This window comes from Talpa occidentalis, unplaced genomic scaffold (assembly GCF_014898055.3).
Source record: "Talpa occidentalis isolate TD23 unplaced genomic scaffold, MPIMG_talOcc4v2.1 talOcc4.10, whole genome shotgun sequence".
NCBI lineage: Eukaryota > Metazoa > Chordata > Mammalia > Eulipotyphla > Talpidae > Talpa > Talpa occidentalis.
In genome coordinates, this window is record NW_023600993.1 from 16,387,328 (window position 1) to 16,410,123 (window position 22,796).

Sequence of the window (22,796 nt, forward strand, 5' to 3'; positions counted from 1 at the left end):
AGAAAAATTAAACAATTGGTGTTTACTTCCCAACATGATTGGGAATGCTTAGGCAGAACCAAAAATCATAATTGGATCAATTTTTTTTTTTTAATTAGCATCATGGGGGTTAGTCATCTCCCAAGTCATTCAGTTTTTTTTTCTTACCTTTAAACTATTTTCAGCAGAAAGTTATATTTTTTTTGTTATTGAAATTCTAACTTAAAAAATTAAGGAAGGAAACTTATTCAAAAGTCTCTAATGTTTAAATGGCTATAAATCGGCTTAATATAGTTGCCTCTGATAAGTTACTTTTCCTTGCAGTAGTTATTATCCAGCATTTGGGACCATGTTTTCTATTGTTTTTGAATTTTTAAATACTCATCAAGTCCATATAAAGGTAAATTTAACCTCACTACCCCAAGTGAACTTGGGAGCTTTTCAGGATGCAGACTCTGAGACTCCACCCAGACCTGCTGAGTCAGAATCCACATTTTAACAAGATCTCAAGAGACTCATAGGCAGAGGTCACATTATGCACTCATTATGTACTCCTTGCTAAATTTTAAATCCAGGCATACTGGTAAAGAATGTCATGTAGTAAAGTGCCCTAGTCCAGACATCAGGAAAACTGCCTCCATCATTAGCTGCATGACCCTGTACTATCTCACGTCTCTTCTTTGTTTGAAAAATAAGGAGAAAGAACAATGGACCCAGAACAGTGGTTTTCCAATTCATCTGCACATTGAGATCATCTAGAGATCTTGAAAAAATACAGATGCCAAGTTCTCACCTCTAGAGAACCTAATTTAAATGGGTTCAGCAAGTGGCCTGGGCATTGGGATTGTATAAACTTTCCCAAATGACTCAAGTGTGCAGCCAGGGTTGAAAATCAGGGACCTCGAAAAAGGTGGTTGCTAGACCAGCAGCAGCAGCTCACAACTTGTTACAAATGCAAATTCTGGGGTCACACCTCAGAGCTCTTGAATTGGAAGTCTGGAGTGGTGGTGCCACACACTCCAGTTCTGGAAAACTGACCTGGAGGAAGCATCAAGGTCCTTTCTATTCTGAACAGCTATCATTTTAGCTTGTGTTTCTGACTGGGTATACTAACAATATATTTGCCCCGGAGTCCTATTATATGCCATTTGAAGACCTATTTTGAGGTAGTGGTGAGGGTGGGAAGGAAGAGTTATGTGACCTGAAAGAATGATGCCAATGATAGCGATGATTAGACAAAGAATTTATTAGATCATTAAAATGAGGCTTTGAAACTGGCAATCGTTTGACAGATTTTCCTCAGAGAGAATTGCTCAACCAGTTACAAGTTTCAGTAAGACTATATATCTTAGGATAAAGGGAGGAATCACATTTTTACATCAAACAGTACAGTGATTAATATATTAATTTTGAAGAGGCATTTAGGATTTCAATTGCAGATTTTTATCCAACTTTTGCAGTTGTGTTGACTAAGAAACTGTGTTTGTCTATACAACGAGGGAAGCCAGGCATCAGGGTGGTCAAACTTCACCCAAACTCTGTTGATGAGACTATTGCTTGGGTACTGGTTGTTTTGATGGTCCTGAGCTGTCTTTTGGTCAGCAATAGAGAAGTTGCTGGTTCACTTTATGCAGGCATATACATCTGTTTGTATGACTTCTTTCAGAATAGAGCCAGGTAGTTCTGACTCCAGTTTTTGCAGGGGCTTTGAACATCCTTTTGGTCTATCAAGAAAGGGAGAAGGATCTCAAATGCAATTTCAGTTCGCAGGAGAGTCTCAAGAAATGTTCTAAATGGTGACAAAAATCCTGCTAATGACCATGCATTTATACCTTTTTCTTGCAAAATAAACTCCACAATTAAGTGGGCATAAAGAGCACATACTTATTTGCTGAATGATGCTTTGCTTAGAATTCTTTTTGAAAATGTATCTGATTATCAAGAGGCAGTTGTAATAGGATTCTTTTTCTCATAAGCAGAGTTTAATTGTCAATATAATCTTGGGGGCTATATTCCTGGAACGGGGCATAGCCAGCTCCATAATTCCGCCATTGCCAGAATCATCACACAGAAGGACCTTACAAGATCTCAGTCTGTTGGAACCTCTGCCTGTTTCAAGACACAGGAACAAAGGAATTTGAGATTCCAACCTTCAGGCAGAACTGAAGCAGGGGGTAAGATCTTCATTGGACCGGACATTCCTTTGTGTAGGAAGAAAGGGCAACTGAAATTGTTTGGACTGGCTCTGTCTCGTGGTGTCTGAAACATTCTTCCCATGGTTATAAAAAGAAATAGTCCAAAGACAAGTGGACCAAGAGTTGGCACATCTTAAAAAAGGAAAACCCCCCAAAAAGGGGGGAAAATTCTTCATCTTTAAATATAAAGAACTAAATTCATGGTACCTTGAGTTTCTTTGAGGGTTTATAATCAAGATGAGAACAAGAAAATTCTATTTTGGAAGGTATCTAATTTTCAAATACTTTTGATCCTTCAATCCTTCAGCAATGGTAGTAATATTAATTCAGACTTTTTTAAGTTATGCAAGTGAAATAGTACACTTTATGGAAAGATGGGTTTATAAATACACAATGCTTCTCAATGCTATTTTATAGAAATCAGCATGGAATCTGGAGCCAAGCCTGGCATTTAATGTCTGAACTGTAATAGTGTCCTATCTTCCAGAGATATTTGCAAACAAATAGCAGGGTAGCAGGGTGGCATGCCTGGTCCCTGGAGGGAACAAGTAATGTTAGTCAATGGCCACCCCCAGGAAAGTCACTGCTTCTAACAGACACACTGCACAATAGCATTTGCCTCCCCTGTGGTTGAAAACCTGGCAAAGCAGCTCTGGATAAAATCTTTTCCTTAGACACCATAGTGTGAGAACAATAGATATTTTATACGATATATACACGCAGCCTTCTTCCTCTCACCCTCTCTGCCCTTTACCCTTGCAAAACAATGTTTTCAGCTCGCTGGTGCTCAGGCCCTATCGCTTTGCCTTGTTTTTTCATTCTCTGTCTCTACAGCAGGAAATGCAATGGCCTCCACAAGGCCCAGGCCTGCCTGACAGACAGAAGTCTAGATTCTCAGGAGCCCAGGCCCCTCCTGCTGGAGGAATTTAGAATTCTGAATTGTTTCCAGTTAAACCAGTGGCGAGGCCAGGAAGCCCCTCCGTGTCAGTTACAGTTCCATAGTTCATAATTCCAGCTCCCTCTGCTCTGCTGCTAATATAACCTAGACTGTCTTGCCAATCTCCATACCAAGGAGGCTAGACCCTTTCCTGCAGGTGCCAAACCAATTTTGAAACCTGCTGGCACTGAACAAAATCCTAAAACCTGCCTATTACCCCAACTGCCCCCAAATCCACAGTATAGGTCTCCTGGTAGACCAGATTTTTCCATCTTGCTTTCTCTCCACCATTCCACATACCTGCATGAGCTTTCTGCAACTTTCGGGTGGTTAGATGATGAGTCTCAGACCTGCCTGTCATCTCCGCTAGCTTCCTGGGTTCCTTCTGTCTGCCCCGCTAAGTGTGACCTTCTATTCTTGATGTCCGCTTAGGTTAGGACACAGGTGGTTTCCCCATATTACATAAGGTGAGAGGAAGAGAAGATCAGATGCCCACCCAACCAGTATGGTGGCATTTTCTTTCACAGGTTCAGTTTACAGGGAAAAAAAAACAAAAAAAAAAAACAAAACAATTCAAGGTCTTAACAGAAGCTCACAGCTTATGTGACACAAGACACATATACACTTAAAAGAAATACTTTGAATTCAAAAGTGTTTTGTTTGTCATTTTTAAACAAAAGCGTAGACCACCTAAATAGATAATAATAAAACAAGCAATACCAAACCTACAGTTTCTCAAGATTTGCTATAGATCATTTAGTCATTTTAATTCCCACCACAGCAGTTCACATTAGTCCTACTTTACAGGTAAGGAACTCAGCAGTGGGGTGGTCAGGGACCAGCCCTGCCCAAGTCACTCAGCTAGTTCATGACAGCGCAGGAATTCAGCTCGGTTCAGACAGTGGTTCATATGACACCTGCATAACGAGGCTGTCCCAGCTACCCAGTCCCCCTCTGGAGCCTTGAACTGGGTTTTTCACCAATTGTGTTTATTATATTTTAATATACTGGAAGACTTATTAGTTACGTTTGTTGCTTAGTGTCTATCTTTTCCCCCCAAATTATAAATTCTTGAAGGGCAAGGATCTTTGTTTTATCTACTGATTTGCCTCCAGTATCTAGAGCGTAACCAGGACAGGGCAGAACTCAGCATCTATGTGGCGAGCCTACTAATAAAAAGACCCGTTTGTCACTGCCGCTCCCTGCCACTGCTGCTCTCTGCTGCCCCTATCCTGAGTGCTGGAAGAGAAATGCTGCTTCATTCCATGCCAAGTCACTCATCAGGTGAGCTGGAGGTCATCTCCCAGCCACCAAGCTGGTGTCACTGATGGTAAGCATCAGTTTTAAATGTTCAAAGATGCCTTACACTTTCAGGCATAAAGATTTATAAACAATGAGAATGTAAAACCATAATGCCTTTTTATTCCATATTTATTTAAAAACTGGTTTGCTACTCATTGGCTTAAAGGCTATTTTAAGATTAAAAAGAGGCAACACTTATTTTATAACCCGCAGTACAAATGGATTATCTTCCTACTCCACTCTCTTTGAAGATAAAACTGTCATTTCACAAGCAGCGGAAGGCAGTGTGACTCAAGGACTCTGCCAGTCTTGTCAACTCTGAGGAACTCCAGTGGGATGGAAGCTTCTCTCTGCCCACAATGTATTTTTAAGATAACTATGGCTGTGTGTGTCCTCCCTGTGCCCCAATCGGCCTGGGTTTCTATTATCTCAGAATACAGTCCTCAACTGGGTTGTCAATGGACTAGATGGGAAATCCATTCCAAAAGGAAAATAAAGGAGTTTTGGAAGGTCAATAATTGCCCAGAAAGCCAAGGTGATGAACAGGAAGGGCTTTCATAATCCTAAGGGCTGATGTCACTTGGGATCGCTGGTAAGAACTAGACCTGCAAGACGAGGCGACCTGGCTAAGTAACAAGAAATGGAGACTAGCTTGAAGGGGAATAATTGTATATTCAGTCTGGAACAAATCACCAGATGATTTTTCATTAAAATCCCTCCAGATAGACTGAGCCACAGAGTAGCTGCCTTGGGCCTCCCATCATAATGCATGAGTTTCATCCTCTCATTTATCTGTCTTCATTCATTAAATGGTCATTTATGGACGGTATCACTCCATGCTGGATAACAAGATGAGGAACGTGGCTTATGCATCCTACAGGCATACTCTCACTGTGAGAGCAGCCCTATCAGGACACAAACACCCGGGCAATTGGCCAGGGTCTCCAAGCTAACAGGCACAGGAGGGGAGACTAAAGCCAGTGACCCCACGACACAACAGGGGATAGAAAGCATATGTCTGCACTGTGCAGGAGCTGTCCCTACCTGCACCTAAAAGAGAGACGATCCCTCACTGCAAACCTCTCTGCTGGCACCTGAAAGAGGGAAGAGGATGCCCCAGCAGGGGCTCTGGCTCTGGCTGAGCATCAGGACCCCTTGGGAAGATTTTACATATATTTTTCACAATCATATTTAACGATTATTGTTTTTGGCAACCCAGAGAAATATAGACCAGAGAATGACAAAAATAACTTATTCCTTTTCCAATTAGGATAATGTTTGCTGAGGAAAATAGAAAGAAGTAAACCAGTCGCTCCACGTACAGCTATTGAGCATCTGTGAAGTGCCAGGCACTGTTCTCATGCCGGGCTAAGGCAGAGAAGAAAACGCTTGAAGCCCCAGCCCAGGGAAGCAGAAAGGCTTTCAAAGCCCAAGTCCAGTCCGAGTCAGCAAATGCTACAGAGTCCTTATGTTTCCTTTTGGAAATACACATGGCTAGATCAGCACAGTTATCAAAGAACTTTCTTAAATTCTCAATCCCAAAGGGATTTCTTTTGACCCTGAGTCATGCTTTCTTATATGCTGATTTTTTTTTTTTTTATATTGCAACATAAAGGCTTACTTTTTCCCTATGAAGGTACAGTATTTCAACATTTTGGATGTACCATAATTTAATTTAATGCATCTCCTACTTATGTTTACTTTTGTTATTTCCAGTTAGTGCTTTAGAAACTAACCTTGCATTTAATATCCTTAATCATTTGTGTGAGTGACTTTTTGGGAATTTGCTGTGTATTCCTAGTAACAAGCTTGCTAGGATAAGGATAAGGGTAATTGCTATTTTTAAAAAAATGCACATAAATGTTATTATGAATCATACTGTGTAAAATTTGCAGAAAGTTATTATCTTACAGACAATGGTGTATAAAAGTGACAAATTAAAAAAATAAATACATTTTCAAATAGTTACCAATCTGCCCAGTTGAAAGACTATCTACACATAAATATATTATACACATATATTCATATATATTCCATTATTTTAATTTATATTTTGTTAATTATGAAATTGAGTGCAGTTTTGTTTTTCCCTGGCAAAACATATTTCTTGATTAGTAATATGTTTATTCATATTCTTCAATTTTCATGTGAGGGGTTTGTCTTATTGTTTCTTATAAGTTTTCTGTTAAAGAAAAGTAGCCACATATCTGACATTGGTATATAAGTAACTTCTTCCCGTTTTGTCATTGGTTTCATTTTTTTACTTTTGGGGATTATTTTTCCTCAAAACAGTTACTGATTTTATATAGTTAGATTTATCATTTCTCTCCTTTAACATCTGAATTTTTGGACTGATGGCAAAGGCCTTTTCCAGTGCAAGAATATAAATGTATTCACCAGGGTTCCTTGTACAAATTTATGGCTTCAGTTTTTATATTTGAATCTTTATCCAATCTATAATTTACTCTGGCATAAGAAGTGGAATGGGAATCACTTGATTTGTTTATTTGTCGCAATGTCTATCCAGTTGTACCCAAACCATTTATTTAATAGTTTCTGTTTTCAACAATGAATTAAAATGTCATTTTTTATCGTAGCCTAAATCCCCATGTACATAAATATTGGGGTTTACTTCCAGATATCGTAATCTGTTTTTATTCCCTAGCAATAGACACTATCCAGGACCAAATTATTTAATTAGTACAGCTTTATAATATTATCTAAGATAAGTCTCCTCTGTCAAAAGATGCCTTTTTCATAATTTCCTAGTGCATTTGTTTTTGTTTCTTCTTTCAGATAAACTGTAGAACCATTTTGTTTAGTTCGCAATTAAATCCTCACAGTATTTTGTGGACAAGTGCATTACATGTATAGATTTATTTATGTAGAGACACACAAAGTTGTGATAATATATACTGATTCCTCAGCTCTACCCTCAAGATTCTGACTCAGTAAATCTAGAATGGAAAATAGTAACAGAGAACTTTTAAAGCACTCCAAGATTTTTGCTCAGACATGTTTTGGAAAAGTAACACATGAAAATTCAAAGAAAGGGTGTTTACTCTTTTTTTTTTTTTAAATAATTAAATGTTTTTCTCAGAGGAGGCACATTTGCAGTGGGTCTTCTTGGAGAATTCATAGACCTGTGTTTTTTATGTAAAAATGTTTAAAGGATAGAACATAATAAGAAAGAAATAATGACTGCTTAGATTTTTATAGACAAAGAGGACAAAAATACATTGTGAATTAAAGATAGCATGAGACAACATCTCAGAAGAGTTAAGAAACAGGCAGTGGCTCTGCAGAGTCAGGCTTTAGGATGAGATGAGGGGGGGTCTTGTAAAAGTGAAACTGCAAGATAAGTTGGGACGAGAACCTCGGCAAGAAGACTGGAAGTTCTGCAACTTTGTCCTTTGGGGATAAGAACTTCCAGAGGCCAGGGAGGGACGGAGACATGAAGGTTATTTGTGTGCAGGTTGGAGGTGGTGGGGAGCATCACATCTGCAGCAAAGCCTTGGGAAAGCAAAGTGTTGGCTGAGTTCGAAGCATAAGAAAATCAACTCAGGAAACTCATTAGGGACGATGACGGCGGTTACACAAGAGATAAATGGTGCACACTGCTGACAGTGAGGAATGGAATGAGGGAGACTTGATCGTGCTTTTGGGACTCATGTGGGCTGTAGTGATTCATTGCTCCAGTGAGTTCCACCCTTTTATCCCCACAGCTATTGTAGAATCAAGGAATTTTAGGGCTGGGAGGGATCTCTGAATTCGTTTGAAGCACAGGGATACACCCACATTCAAACTTAATGCACATAATGGCAGACTGGAGCCTCGAATGCAAGAAGCAGAGAGGAGGAGTAGAAAACATGTGAGGCTGGATTCAACTGTGGGCTCCCACACTTTCTGAATAACATTGGGGAAGTTACTTAATGCCAGTTTCGTCCTCTGTAAAGTGAGAAGAATAATACTCATTTCCGAGATTCTCTATGAAGAAAATATAAGACAATGAACATTCCCTTTGCAGCCCAGGGAGACTAGGGGATAATGGGGGAAAAAACAATAGAACTGGATTCTAGACGGCTTAGTTGATACCACTCACTATTGACCCTTTATTTGAATAAAATAATTGAACTCATTATCTTCCTTTTCTCACTGATCTATCTATAGATAGAGAGATGGATGTCATATAGATGGTAGACAGATCGACCGATCGATCAATCGATAGACAAATAGATGTGAGATGAGATTCCAAATGAACATCCAGAAATAAGACACTTCTATTGCTTATCAGGAGGTCAAAAAACATTGACCTTATCACTTCGTGGGGTTTTGTTTCTTTATTAATTGTGGTATTTTTACTATAATGACATGTTGTAGACATGACAGACTACTTCTAAACCTCATGTGTTCTAAATAGAGACAGTGAAAAAGTAAGAAATGTGAAGTTAGGAATAAAAGAACCACTGACATGTGAAATTAAGCAAATAGAATTTTACCTTTTAATGCCCACTGGCTCCAAAGAAAATAAAACTTTCAACCATACTTGGGACTCTGACTTCAGAAGTAACTAATTGAGCATCCTTGTTTTGAAGTGATAGGGTGTAACTTCACAAACAAGATGCATTCTTTCTGTCAAGTTTACCCCCATTCTTAACATAGGGCATTGTTCAATATAATGAACCATAGATTTTTGTTGTATATTAAAACTAATATCCAAATGGAATTAGCAGAATGGAAATAAACTGGAGAACCAGCAAGGATAAAAAAGCAGGCAGTCCCAACCTTCTGATCCACTCTGAGAATTCGTATTCTGAGAAGTTGCATAAATAACTTAACAGTTTGAAAGTGGTTATTCTATTTTTTCATGATAGACCTGTATGTAGAAATGGGTCAAAAAAAATTTCCATGGGGCACTTTGGCAATACCCACAAAAATTAATTATGACTTGTCACAGCAAAGCCATGTCTAATAATTTACCCTATAAATATAGACCAGTGTGTCCAGAAGCACACAGAATTAATAATGCATAATGATAGTCACTCTTATTAGTAGTAAAAGAATGTAGAAATCTTATTTTTCTTTTAAAAGTGCACTTGAATTACAATAAGTTCCTGCATTACAATACTATGTAACCATAAAATTTAAAAAATAAGCAGCATCAATAGGTGCTAAATAAAGCAATATGCAAAGCAGGTACACAGTATGCTTCCATCCATGTCAAAACAAGAGGGGGCGAGGGCTTATACCTACACCCTTCCACGGAGTTCTGTCTCTCGGTTGCAACAAAGTACACTAGGATGGAGGTGGGAGATTTAACTTTCATTATTTACCCTTTTATAATATTCAGTTTTTAAAAATTGTCCCTGTATTACCTTTCCGAAAAATTGCTGCTCTTCTATCAAGGGTATAAAAAGAGTTCATGGTTTATCTCAGTTCCTGGTGCTCCATGGACACGAGGAAAGTTCACACTATTTTCTTATAAGAAAGGTTCACACCACTCATGGCACATTGGATGATGTGCCCAGGAACAACTGAGTGCAAAGGGCAATCTGCTGGGCCATTTGGAAGAGTGTGGCCCCTGTGTCAGGTGCAGGCAGGGAAACAGGCTGTAGCTTCTCTCCTGCCAGCTCTCACTGCTGAGCATCACTGCTGAGCCATGACCTTGGAGCCCTGCTGTGACTGGTGCTGCATCTTCCATGGATGGAATGTTCTCCCTCCTGCCATGTGCAGAATTTCTGGAACACAACTGGGGATTTTTCCCTGATCGCAGCCTCAGATTCCACCACCAGACAACTGCTTGTCCTCAAGCTGGGAGGTGATGCCCCTGGTGCTGGTTCTTGTTGGTTTGTTGCCCATGTGAAGAAACCAGTCCTCTACCTGGAGAGGGCGAATATGGGCTTGGTGTTCAAGGTCATGTGATAAATGTCAGCAAGGGAGTCAGACATCTTGGGTATGACCCAACCAACAGGGTCATATACTCCATTACCTCACCTCTCTGCACCTCTGTCTCCTCATCTGTGAAATAGGCGTGCTGGTCATTCTTCCTTGCAGGGCTGCTCAGGGGATGAGTTCAGCTGATAAACTTAGCACAGTGACTGGCAGGAACTTAATAAAATCTTAGCTATTTTTAGTGGTTACAATGCTGCCTTGTAAAGAAGCGTGAGTTACCATCATCTCCATTTATTCTGAAGCTGAGGCGTGGGCAGTGCACTCAAATTCACACCACTACATCATGAGACTTGCATTTGAGTGAGTTTTCTTGTTTGAGTGTTGGTACCGGCCAGGCAGGTGTGCGCATTTACTGATCACATGGTCTCTATTTTCCTACCGATGAAATAAAAGAATTTGCCTCCATAAGTTTAGTGCCCTTTCAGGATAACAGAGGGCACAGCTGTAGGGGGCAGAGACAGGGTCAGAGGCATTCAAATATGTCCTAGTTTCACCTCTATATGGACCTCCGTGAAAGTGTAGTCGTGCTGGGCTCTTGCTTCAATTGTGTTTTAGGCTCAAGGAAAACAAGAGTAGCTTCTGCTTTAGCTGCTCATTTGTCTTCTGTCTAAAATAGACTCGGCAGCAGTTCAGGTCCGGTAACCCCTACTGTGGAATCATTTGCTGCTTGTAGCAGCCCTACTTACTAGTCAGAACAGATTAACAAAAGCTCACTTCGCTACGCACATAATGCTCACGTATTTGGCCAACTGAGGGCTCTGCTAAGCGGATGGCATTTGACAGGAGGTGAGTGAGTTGGCTTTCCTAAGTCAGGTCTGGCAAAGTCAACTTCATTCACCCGACACCGGCCAACTGAGCATGAGGAAGTGGAACTCAGGTCTCGCATCAGAGGGAGGACCAGGGCTTGGCACTGCACTCAATAAACATTTACGAACCCAGAGTTCTTCTGGCAGACTCTGTGCTGGTGTGAGCTTTCTTTTTCCCTTTCCCTGGGCATTTTTAGGAGAAGCTGTGGTGTCAGCGCAGCTTGTCTGTTTGTGTGTATATTGTTTTAAGGATATTGATTGCTAACACAATGACGGGTTGGAAGATGGAAGGCGCAGTCATTAGTTGCCCTCTTGAGTTGTTACAGAGCTTAGAGAAACACTAATGGATAAACAAGGTCAACAGGAACAAGGGAAGCCAGGTCATAACGTCCTAAGGTGGCAACACCTTAGCCAGACCTTTCTTTCCTTAAAGAACAAACTAAACAAACATTAGTACTGACATTCAGGGCAGGCAAACGGTGCATTGAACCCAGGATGACTTTACCCCACCTTGATCATCTTATCACAGGCAGGCGATTGCCCTCTCTGTGCTGAGAGGTTGCAACAAAGATGATCCATGATCACTTACACCTGTTCTTTGGGGTATTTCTTCTTTTCAGTAATGCAGGGGATTGCTGACCGGGTCTATAAATTCACAGCAATGGCCATCACCAACACTGAGCGCAAATGAACATTCCAACAGCATGCCGTTGCTTTTATATACATCTTATAATTTAACCCTTACAATCCTTCCATGAAATATCATCTATTGTTGCTATTTCATAGATAGGGAAATTGAGGCTCAAAGAGATCAGCTTATTTGCCCAGGTTCTCCAGGGGGAACTTAGTCTCAAGCGATGACACTAGGATTCAGACCTGAAATGTTGGAACAAAGTGGCCAAGTCATGTTAGTCCAAAATGAGGATTTTTTTGTTTCAGCACTAAAAGCTCCACATCCTTGGAACCCCCTCAGTCCCAGGTAAAGTGGGCTGCTTGGTCACCCTAACTGAAACTCACAGCATGGACCATTCAGTATCTTGTAAAACAGACATATGATTTTAGGTTAGATACTTGATTTCCCACATCTGCAGAAAGCCGTAGTTCAGCTGAATGACCTCTAAAGCCTTAACTACTCAAAATGTGGTCAGTGACACCACCTCAGAGCTCAGCAGAAATATAGAATCCCAGCTACCTAAGACCTGCTCAATCAAGGTCTGCATTTTAATAGAACCGTCAGTGATTTGTACCACTGTGATCCCAAATCAGCTGATGTGACTTAGTCTCTTTGGATGTCACCACCATAAAACTCTGTAGAAGGGAGGGCCCATCCTTTAGAGACCCAAGAGGAGACCAGGGGGACAGCACAAGGCAGTTCATGCCACCCACTGATTTCCCTAACGGGAGGCAGTTGTTACAGGGGAAAGAACATCCTGGGCTCTGACTGTCCTGGGTTAAAATCCTGAGCCTGCTCCGGGGTTACCTGAGGTGATCCGGAAACACGCAGAGTACACAATGCACTCTGGAAGTGGTTTAAATCACCCACCAGAGGTTGTTAATTCTTCTGTCCTTCTGAGTCAATGGAGGGGTTTTATACAGAAAAGGCAGATGCCAGTGAAATAATTAGTGGTAGCTCCTGGCAAGGAGCAGCCTTCAGTCTATTCCATTCCCCAGGTCTGCCACTGGGCCCCGCCACCTGCCAATGGGAATAGGGTAGTAGGGGAATTGACCAAGGAAACCAAGAATTCCATAAGGCCCTTGGTGTGGGCTGCTCACGATATTCTCAATTACCCAGCAACTAAAAGGGGAAATGAGGCAACAGTGCCCCCACAGCAGTCATTTACCAAAAGGTTTGTATTTAGGATCCCATACAACTTTTTTCTTTTAAAGGGGAAAAATGTACTTTAAAGCCTTCTAATGCATATTTTAACTGATAAAACTTTCTCAGGATAGGAATCCTGAGAAATTCTATCTCAGGATAGAATCCCCCCCAGTCCACTAAGTTACAACTCATCCTTCCCCAGGGAAGCTCATTAAAACACTTGCTAATAATCATGGGCATTTTCCCATTGTGCACGGCAAGGATTTTCCAGCAATTACTGCAGCATAGTCTCCAAACAAGAGCACCCTAACTTATGAACTGTCACAGGGCTTTTCAAGCAGGCTCTGAGAGAGCTGCTAATAATTCCATACAGGAAGGGTGGATGCTTTGCCTTAATTTTTTTTTTTAATAGCAGAGCCAGTCAGCCAAAGAAATCAGTCTTTAAAAGTCCAGCAACACATAGAAGGATAGATAAAAATCGATACCAAATCCCTCTTCCCTTCCTGAACAACTATTAATAAACTCCCTCAGCTTTCAATATGTCTATCCCCATTAGAGTCTTGGAAAGGAAAGAATACGGGGCAGGCAATCTTTATGGAGGGTTTCCTATCCTGCTCGCTTTTTCTCCCCTGCCTCTGCTTCCACAGTTTTCCATTGTCACAGAATAATGACAAAGAACAGATTAGATGTGGCCTGGAAGGTACCTGTCACCCCACGATATTAGGGGCTAATTGAGGAAGGAACTAAACGCTCTCTTTCACAAGGCACTAGAAATCTCTGCTGGAATGCTGGACTGCATAGCTGAACATATATTTCCAAGCTGATGTTTTTCAATAAACTTCACTCTAATTCAATTGGCTTTTCATATCCTCATAACAAGACTTATTAATATGGTGCTTTGCAGATTATGAAACTTGCACTAACAGCTCATTAATCCTACCAGACTGACTCTTTAACCCAGGTATAAAAAGAAAACTGGACACCAAGAGAGGTTCAATAATTTGTCCACATTACCAGAAAGTGCCAAAGTAGGTACTTGAGTTGGGAGGATAGTTCGGATGTTGCCTAAAACTTTTCAGTTCTATTCCTTTCCCTCTTATTTGTATCTTTCCCAAGCAAACCTCTCACTGATAATTGAGATCTTTTTGCAGACATTTTCTCATTTCAAGTTCTACTTATTATATTACATGGAAGATCTCTCTGCAGGCCCTTGGTCAATTTGACCTGAGATCTGTTTCTTGAACTTGCCCTGGAATGCACAGGTGCTGATATCTGCAGGATGCTTGGCCCAGCCTGGTTTGTCCTAATCTCCACCCAGGAGCAAGAGGCACTGAGTGTGGGGGAAAGAGAGAATCCAAGGTATTTCTTTGTCTTTTTCTGTACAGAAGGCTGAACCCTTTCCTTCAATGTCTTAGGACTGGCATGATTCAGCTCCTACCAGGAAGCCCTTAGTCCTGACCTCCAAGACGCTACTTCATGTCACTGCATCTTACAATGACCAGTTTCTTGCAATTGCTAATCTCTAAGTACTAACTGCCATCCCTTGGCCTGAGCGCTCGTCATCCATCTAACAAGGTGTCTGCACTTAAGACCTGTTTTGTGAATTAGTTAGCATGGTTCCTGTTTCCTGGCTTGATTCCAACAGATACATTTTTTTTCAAGTTTTATACATTTATATATTGAGTTGGATATTAAGTGAAAAAGTAAGAATCAATTGTTACTGATGGTTTACCATGTACTTTCTGATGTTACACACTTTTTTATGCCTTGGATAGCTTAATCCTCAAAAGGGAACTGTGGGAAATATTATTATTATTATTCTCCGTTTACAGAAAAATTGGGTATCCAAAATGTCAGGTGACTTGCCATAGATACAAAAGCAGTAAGTGTCCATTTCTTTCTCTGTAACAGTCACAAATAAAGACCAGTTCTATCTTGAACAAACTCTGGAGATGGTGTTGTTCTGAAAAATCAAAGAATATGTACCAAAATGACTCAGTTTTATTTTACAAGCATTGAGGATTAATCTATCTCAGCCTTGTGAAACTGAGGTAGTACATTCTGGGTGCTGCCTGTAGCCAACACATATCTTCTTATTAGTATTTTTCTGATTATTAATTATCTGATATAAAAAGACAAGGCAGAATTTAAAAAGTATTAATTTATGTTCAGATCTCTATTATTAACTGTGATTCCATAAAGTGAAAACACAGGCATATCTTAAATCCCAATCATTTTCATTCATTTCTTTATTTATTAGCCAGACTATTTTTCTAGCAGTGTTATTCCAAATAATCTTTCACTCATTAAAATTTCCCCTATGCTGTGCTGTAAGAAGCAAAAAAGTACTAAAGAAAGTCTCAGAAATACTGAATTAGAGGCTTGAACCTCATATTGACTCACTGTGTGACCTTGAGAAAGTTGTTTTAGTCAGCTGAGACTCAGATTCCTCATTTAAAAATAGAAATAATTATATTTTGTCTACCTCCTGCAATGGGTCATTTTGAGGATAAAAAAAGCATAATGTTGATGTATTTTGAAAAATACACACATTGTTATACAAGTCTAAGGGATCATGTTTATTGAAGCACGTTTATATTCATTATTGCATTTTTATCCTCAGAGCAATCTGCCACAAGTACTTTCTCTCATCAGCAAAATGCATGAATATGAAAAAGGTAAAGAATCATTTTACAAAAGCCTTGCAAATAGTTGTCAAAATTATCTCCATTTTCTTCAACCTTCAGAAATGTCAATCTTTGGAACTCATAGCCCTTCTGAGCATATTTGATTACTTGCACATAGGGGGTTTACCCTCCTGCCTATCCCAACCTCACAACAACAAAATCCCAACATCAGGGACAAATTCACTGAAGACCAGGAAGGCTGAGAACTGCGGTTGGGATCAGGTGAGTTGAAACAAAGAGACAATCTACCATCTTATAGGATGATTTTAGGTATTTCTCAGAAATCTTTATGTGTTGGTCTCAATATTCTATAGATTACATCCCTCTTAGTCTCACACAGCAGAGTCCTATAAAGAAAGAAGTAAATTGAACAGAAAAGACTGTGGAATTCCTTACATTTATTTTAAGATCTACTTTTAAGGACTAATTTTACATATTTTTTAAAAATGCAGTTAATGTTCAGGAGCAAAGAGGGCTGTTTATCTCCTCAAAATGCATACGCCAGTTTTCATAGAGAAGGTCAGCCATGAAGGATCTGCTAGGGAAGTGGATAAAAGATCTGCTAAGGAAGATACTCTGGCTCACAGATCTCCAGTACTCATTCTTTCTTGCACATTCAACATGTATTTGCAAGGACCTTGGTGCCTGGCCCTGAGCTGAGTGAGGTGCTGAGGAGCCATATTCAACAACATTCATCCATTAAAAGAACTCTCAGGCAGCCAACCTAGCACCAACTCCCAGCCTGCATCTCCTACCAGGCAGTGATGCTTTGGGACAGAGTTTTGCTCAGAACATTGAGCCTGACAATACTGCCAGTTTCAGTTCTGACCTTGGCCAGGTTACTTGACTCTTTCCTCCCTTCTTACAGAAATGTGATATTGCATGTGGGCAAAAAAGGGAAAACTGAAAAGCTGATGGGGCTCCATGCCACGCAGGGCTCCAACAGAGTATCTATGCATTTCAGGTTTGGCAAAAGAGAGGGTTTCCTGGGAATACCTTCCATTTTAAAGGCTGTGCAAACCAGGAGTTCATATTCAAGGAAGGCGGACTCCCAGCTGCTTCATAACGATTTTAATGCTGCGACAGAGCAAAGCTTCTTCCTATTTTCAACCCTAGCAATTTGGTTCAAGCATGATCTCAACCATTTTAAGCTTTGATATTTCTAGCCACCTTTTATGCTGTATTTTCTCTTAATGCCACCAATCATGTGTGAAATTCTGTTGCAAAACTAATCTTTGTGGGAAATGATATGTAATGGCTTCTTTAAAGAGAGACAGTGTGAGAGAGAGGAGGCAGAGGGCAGCGACTATGACCTTTGTCATTTTTTTGACATGTTGTTCATAGTGTAATACAAATGGAAACATCTCTTTCTCAAGGTCAAAGTAGAAATAGGTTCCTGCTTATACAAGTATCACTCTTTTTTAAGCAGCAAAAGCCTTGAAAATTATCCTTGCGACTTGCTTTTTTAAAACACACACATGTGTAATGGCTATTAAACATGAAAATCAGCTCTCCTCAAAAAGTAGTTTAATGCCTATCTATTAAAATAAATATTTAATATTATAACTATCAAATGACATGAAAGGAGACAGGAGCACTATTTGGTGATCCATGTTAAATACACACACACAAGCCAACACATTTTTTCTTATCAAAGAATGTTTCAGTCGAAAGCAGCTGTGACCAAATCTAGAATGAAGTCAGAAAGCACTAATTTAAATTTTTCATTTGTTTTTTTGGAACAATTATACCACCCACAAGTGGTAACTTTGAAAGTCATTATTATCTCATGAATTTTGGAACTTAACCCTTAAATAAAGCCATCTAATTTCCATATAATTATAGGGACTAAGAAGGCCCTTTAAAAAAAAAAAAGATTTTTTTTAGCTCAAATATCAGGGTATATAATAAGAAATCCATGTTACTGGCATGTTGATCAAATTTGGTTCTTTAAAATAAGAACGTCATATGATTGAAAAGAGAACTGTCTTCTTGGGAAAAGCCTTTATGGTATTTGAAGTTCTCTTAGATTTCAGCTTTCAGCATATGATACCTTCCAACAATTCTCACCTTTCTCACCTGGCACATTGTCCATGTCTGTTAGGTAGTAATTTATTGCATGTCATTTAGATTCATTTGCAATAAAACATAGCGGTAATGCCTTCAAACTTTAAAAAGGGTAATCTACACTCCCAAGTTCCTTCCTGAATTATCCTCTCCCCTGTCAGCCTCAGGAAGAGAGAAACACTTCCAGTGTTTAGAACGATTCTAGTGGACTTAATTCCCCATAACAGATCACTCAGTACAAACTAATTAGGACGAGTTAAATGTTTCCACTGGAAACACACACAAAAAGAGAAATGTCTTTCTCTGATGCCTTCCGTTACCTGCACATTTCCTTCCTCATAACCTTGCCACTTAACTGTTTTTCTAACGTACTGCTTTAGAGGTGAAACTTGATGGTCCTGTCACAACCCAAAGTGTAAATGCTGACTTAAGAATGTTCTAAATATCCCAGGAGAAAAACGAAAGTCCTTTTCGAGGACAGTATACAAACTTGTGTATTTCTAGGCAGGGGGATAGGTTTCTGGCTTAGAATTTTCTTACTAATTTTTTCCCTAACTGCTATATTTAAAAGCGACCTCAATTACCTATTTTGTGCCATGATCGTCACACATGTTATTTTCTCATTTTTCTTATACCTTTTAAGGAAGACAGTTGACTCCTAACACCAGCTGAAACTGTGTGGATATCATACTTCCTAAATTTTGCCCGCCCTCTTCTTCAGGTTTCATTAATACACCATCAACAGCAACATTTAGCGTGAGCTCTAGTATCTCTCACTTCTTTCCGCTCATTTATTTATGGCGTATTATTTCTTTTCTTTTCCAGGAGCACTGTGATGGAGCCAGTCCCGGCCATTCCCTGGCTGTAAGCTCACCTGAGTCTCCATCTGGCTGACTGGGTCCAACAATGTTCTGATTTTCAGTCACACAGAATTTCCTCAGGGCAATCAGCCTCCCATTATCTCTCTTGATGGCTAAGGGTTTCGACATGGCACCTCTCTGGTCAACCATGGACAATTTGTGAGGTTGACATGACCACAGGCAACGACTCATCAGTCCAGCAGTGGAGAAATGGGTTGGGCCAGATGGGAAGGGGGAGATGACTCAGACACAGAGACAGTCCACAGTTATAACCTTCTGCCAGACTCTGAGAAATGGCCTGGATGCATTCAAGCAAAGAGCCTGCCCTTCACACCAGCTCACTCCTCTTAACCAAACTGTAACTGGCCGTGCAGGTCTGTTGTATTAACAATCACCCATGGTCTCTCTTCTTGAATCTGGGGAGAAGTCTCTCGGCTGCCTTGCTTTTATCTCTGCATACATTATTAATGGCTATTCATCCTTAACACATGTAATTTTTCACTATGTAAAATATTGATGGGGGTGGGGAGGGTAACTTCATAAGTATTTATCATTTTCCCTTGCTTTTACAGTAAATCCTGATCAGGTTGCTGACTGGGATTTTCCTCCTTTCTTTCTCCCATGTGAACCTTATTTTTAACTCCAAGTAATGAATGCAAGATCGATAGAATAAGTAACAAAAGTATCCACGGTGACTGAACAGCAAACTCTTAAATCACTGTGCAGTAAGTGCAAATGAACAATTATTGAAAACACTGCACTAAAATTTCAATAGGAGATAAGAGTGAGGCTTAAGTCATTAAAAGGGTCCATTAGTCTTCTAAGTCTGAGACAGCACACTCAAAACATGAGCTATTCTCGAGAACTGGAAATAGTACCTATTCCGCCAACTTGCACACTCACAACTGACTCCAGCTGAGCAAGGACAGGGGCCAATGGCCCAGCCCCGAGGGGAAGGAGGTGGAAGGCTCAGCCAGCCTGTGTAGGCAACGATTCTTCAGTTATATTTGCAGGAGGGGTGTGCAACCCTGACAAATTAGATTATTTATAAGGGAAGTAAATCTCCTGCTTGCATATCAATTCACTGGCTGTTACAGCATCACCAAGCTCTTCATCACTCCCTGCTGGGGATGCAAATAATAGACTTCTGACACCTCTACCCCATTCCCACAAATCAGAAAAGCCCAAGAATGCAGCTCCTTTCCCTTTGTCCCTACTCTCCCTGACTTGATCAACCCTCTGCAGTTCAAAAATGAAGAAGAAAGTATTGGGGACCCAAACTGCAAAGTGAAAGCATTGTTTTCAAAAATTACCTGAAATAGCTAAAATTTTGGACACACACACGGACCCAAGTGCAAAGTCTTAAGAGGTTTGCAAAGAGAATGTTACTGATCTTCACCTGCCTGGAGTGCAATGCTTAATTGTTCTTGCCCTAGCTTGTGCACCGCACATTTTATTCAAGACAGGTGGGGTCCCTGACTTCTGGATGTTTAACAGCTGGAGCCAGGGACTGCACAGCAGAACCTGAAAGAAACAGCATTCCTAAATACACACGATTTCCTCCCGGAATAGAAAAACATATCTCATGCTGGAATTATGGTAGGACTGAACCATGCTCGTGACACAGGGCAACTTTGGCCCTGCCTTTAACCCAGTATAGTTCAGTCTGAAGTAGGACATCACATTTCAATTTGTGCTATTAAAACTTGTCTTACACGGTGAATCACCGGGCTTTACAAGATGACTGGACTAGCCCACAGTTCATATGAGCTAGCTAGCCCAGGAACATTTCTCCAGTGGCCCCATGGGAATCCAGTACAGCCTGGCTGACCTCTGCACGGTACTTTTATACTGTACCGCCTCTCTGGTTAACTCCTTGCCACAGAGATAAAGGACTATTGCAAGAAGCTGAAACTTAGAAGGAAAATTATAATCTACTTCCTGTTCCTCAAATATCATTACAGAAGCCAAAATTTTATTTCATCCCAATGATGTATTATCTTTATGAGCTTTTCCATTTACCAAAATAAAAAAAAATGCATGGTAAACACTTGCTATTATATTCATTGCCAACAAATAAATGTACCACCTCTGATAGCCTCCAAAAAGAGGTTTAACTCTGAATTCTGCTTCAATTTGAATAGGAAATGAGAATTGTTGCTTCCAAGTCAATTTTAGTTATTTTAAGACTTCTTTTCTAATATGACACAAATTATAGGGAAATCAAAACTGCTGTCAAGACAACTAAAAGCTTTTGCAACTTGGGTTCCTTCCATACTTTCACAAATGTTTCAAAGGTTCAAGAAAACAAAACAAAGAGTACACACAGAAATAAATACCCAAGAAACAAATACTGCCCCAACCCAAGTTTACCTAAATGCCCTTTTATCTGAAAAAAGACTCTAGATTTTATATTGATAGCAAACCAAGAAATCCCACAGAGCATTTGCATCCTGGAATCTCCCCTAGTCCCTCTCAGATGGCTCACAAACCTTTTAATATCAGAGAGATGCCCTGAGGTGATGACACGAGATGGAACTTACAAAAGGAAAGCATAACTTCAGGGAGAACGACAGGATATTCAGTCCTAATCCCTGGCTGCTTCTTATTTAGTGCAGGGGCTCTGCCTTCTCTGCTAACATTTAGTTGCAGCGTTCCAGTGCAAATGTACAGCTCCCAGCACGCTTGCAGGCTCCACGATCGCCCAGACCTAAGCCTCAACATGTTTTCTGAAAATGCAGGCAGCTCAGCTGAAAACCTGAGGGAGGAATCCACCTCCACCGTGGCACACAACTAAGCTGCACAAATATTTAACAGCTCCGAGATCTCCGAAGGTTTAAAATAATACACATTTTGTGCTAGGCTGTTCTAACTAGTCAGAGAACTGGCATGGTGTGGAAGAGTGTTCTCGGCTGTTCCACCAGGACACACGGAAGAATATTTTCCCTTTCTCCCTCAGAATTAGGGAAAAACACAAATGCTGCGTGAAGCATTAGTATTGACCAAGCTTCCCCAGCATCAGTAGTATAGGAACTTAGTTTTACATTCCATTAAGTTAGCTCATGACTTCCCACGCCACACCATGTCCCCTTCACCTAGCTCAAAAAGCCAACTTCATGCAGACAAATCAAGGCAAAGTTTATCCACCCCCACCCCTCTCTCTTATCTTTCCCAACTTAAACTCATCCACGACCAAGGATCAGCCCCGAATGCAACACAAAGGAAGATTTTGCACCAGCTTTTGCAAAACCGACAGGTTGGTTTAATGCAATCAATGCTCGCGGCTTAAAGATTGTTGCCAGGGCTCGTCGGGCTCTGACGGATGAAGAGCTGGGTACCCCCAGAATTGCATCATCAGAGTTCACACTCACCAAAATACATTATGTTTCTCATGAATCCTACAGCTGGAACCCCACCGCGGCGTCTTCAGCATCAGCTCGCACCCAAGGCTGGCACGCAGAGCAGAGCCCTTTCATGCTACACAATTCGGTGGAAATGTCTCCGGCGTGGAGAGCAGCGAGCGCCCAGCGTGCCTCCTCCGCGGGATGAGCGCCTTGCAGGCTGCCTTTGCCGGGCTACGATCCCCGGCGGCTGGAGCGTGCGCTCGGGCTGCCTGCTGCACTGCCCATCCTTACTGTAATCCGACTCCTCCTTGCGATGTCCTTGCTGCGCCTGTGACATCAGGACTGAGAGTACTACAAACAGACCCCCCCACCCCACCCCACCCCACCCCCGGTGAGCGGCGGCTCCATGAGGTGCTCCGATTGCCTGCCCGGACCAACCATGGCTCTGGGAAGCTTTCACGGGCCCAGAGACCCAGGAGGGGGCGGGGTGAGGGGCGCGGGAGGCTCTCTTAAAGCGAGCAGGGTCTGCGGATCCACAGCGGAGCTCACAGGGGAAATTCACCGCTGTGCGGGAGGGGACAAGGTTAAGGCGAGTTCTGCCATTAACATGCAATTAGACACACTTTCAACCCGCCCCGCCCGTAAATGTCAGCATTCTGCACGAAATTGAGCTCCCCTCCCAAGTTAAGGAGGCAGTGGGGAGAGAAGTCAGCCCTGTGCGTGCCTGCAGTAGGTTTGCTGCGGGGTTGAGGGATGGTTGGGGTGTGTGATGTGTAGACCTAGAGGAATAAGAGGGACTCAAGGGGCCAGGCCTAGGGTAATTGAGGTTTGCACTTGGAAATGGTCAG

The 22,796-nt window shown here is 41.1% G+C and overlaps 1 protein-coding gene across 6 annotated transcripts in view; it reads right to left on the reverse strand.

The window, feature by feature from the left end:
- Nucleotides 1–22,796, reverse strand: part of ZNF385D (zinc finger protein 385D) — an 860,299-nt gene that overhangs the window by 263,278 nt on the left and 574,225 nt on the right. The window contains exon 1 of one of the 6 annotated variants that reach the window (XM_037525016.1): nt 21,976–22,405. The exons of the other annotated variants lie outside the window; for them this stretch is intronic. Within the exon in view, the coding sequence (XP_037380913.1) occupies nt 21,976–21,997 (22 nt within the window). The 5' untranslated portion in view covers nt 21,998–22,405. Of the gene's footprint in view, nt 1–21,975; nt 22,406–22,796 lie in introns of those variants that run through there. 6 annotated transcript variants of the gene reach the window in all.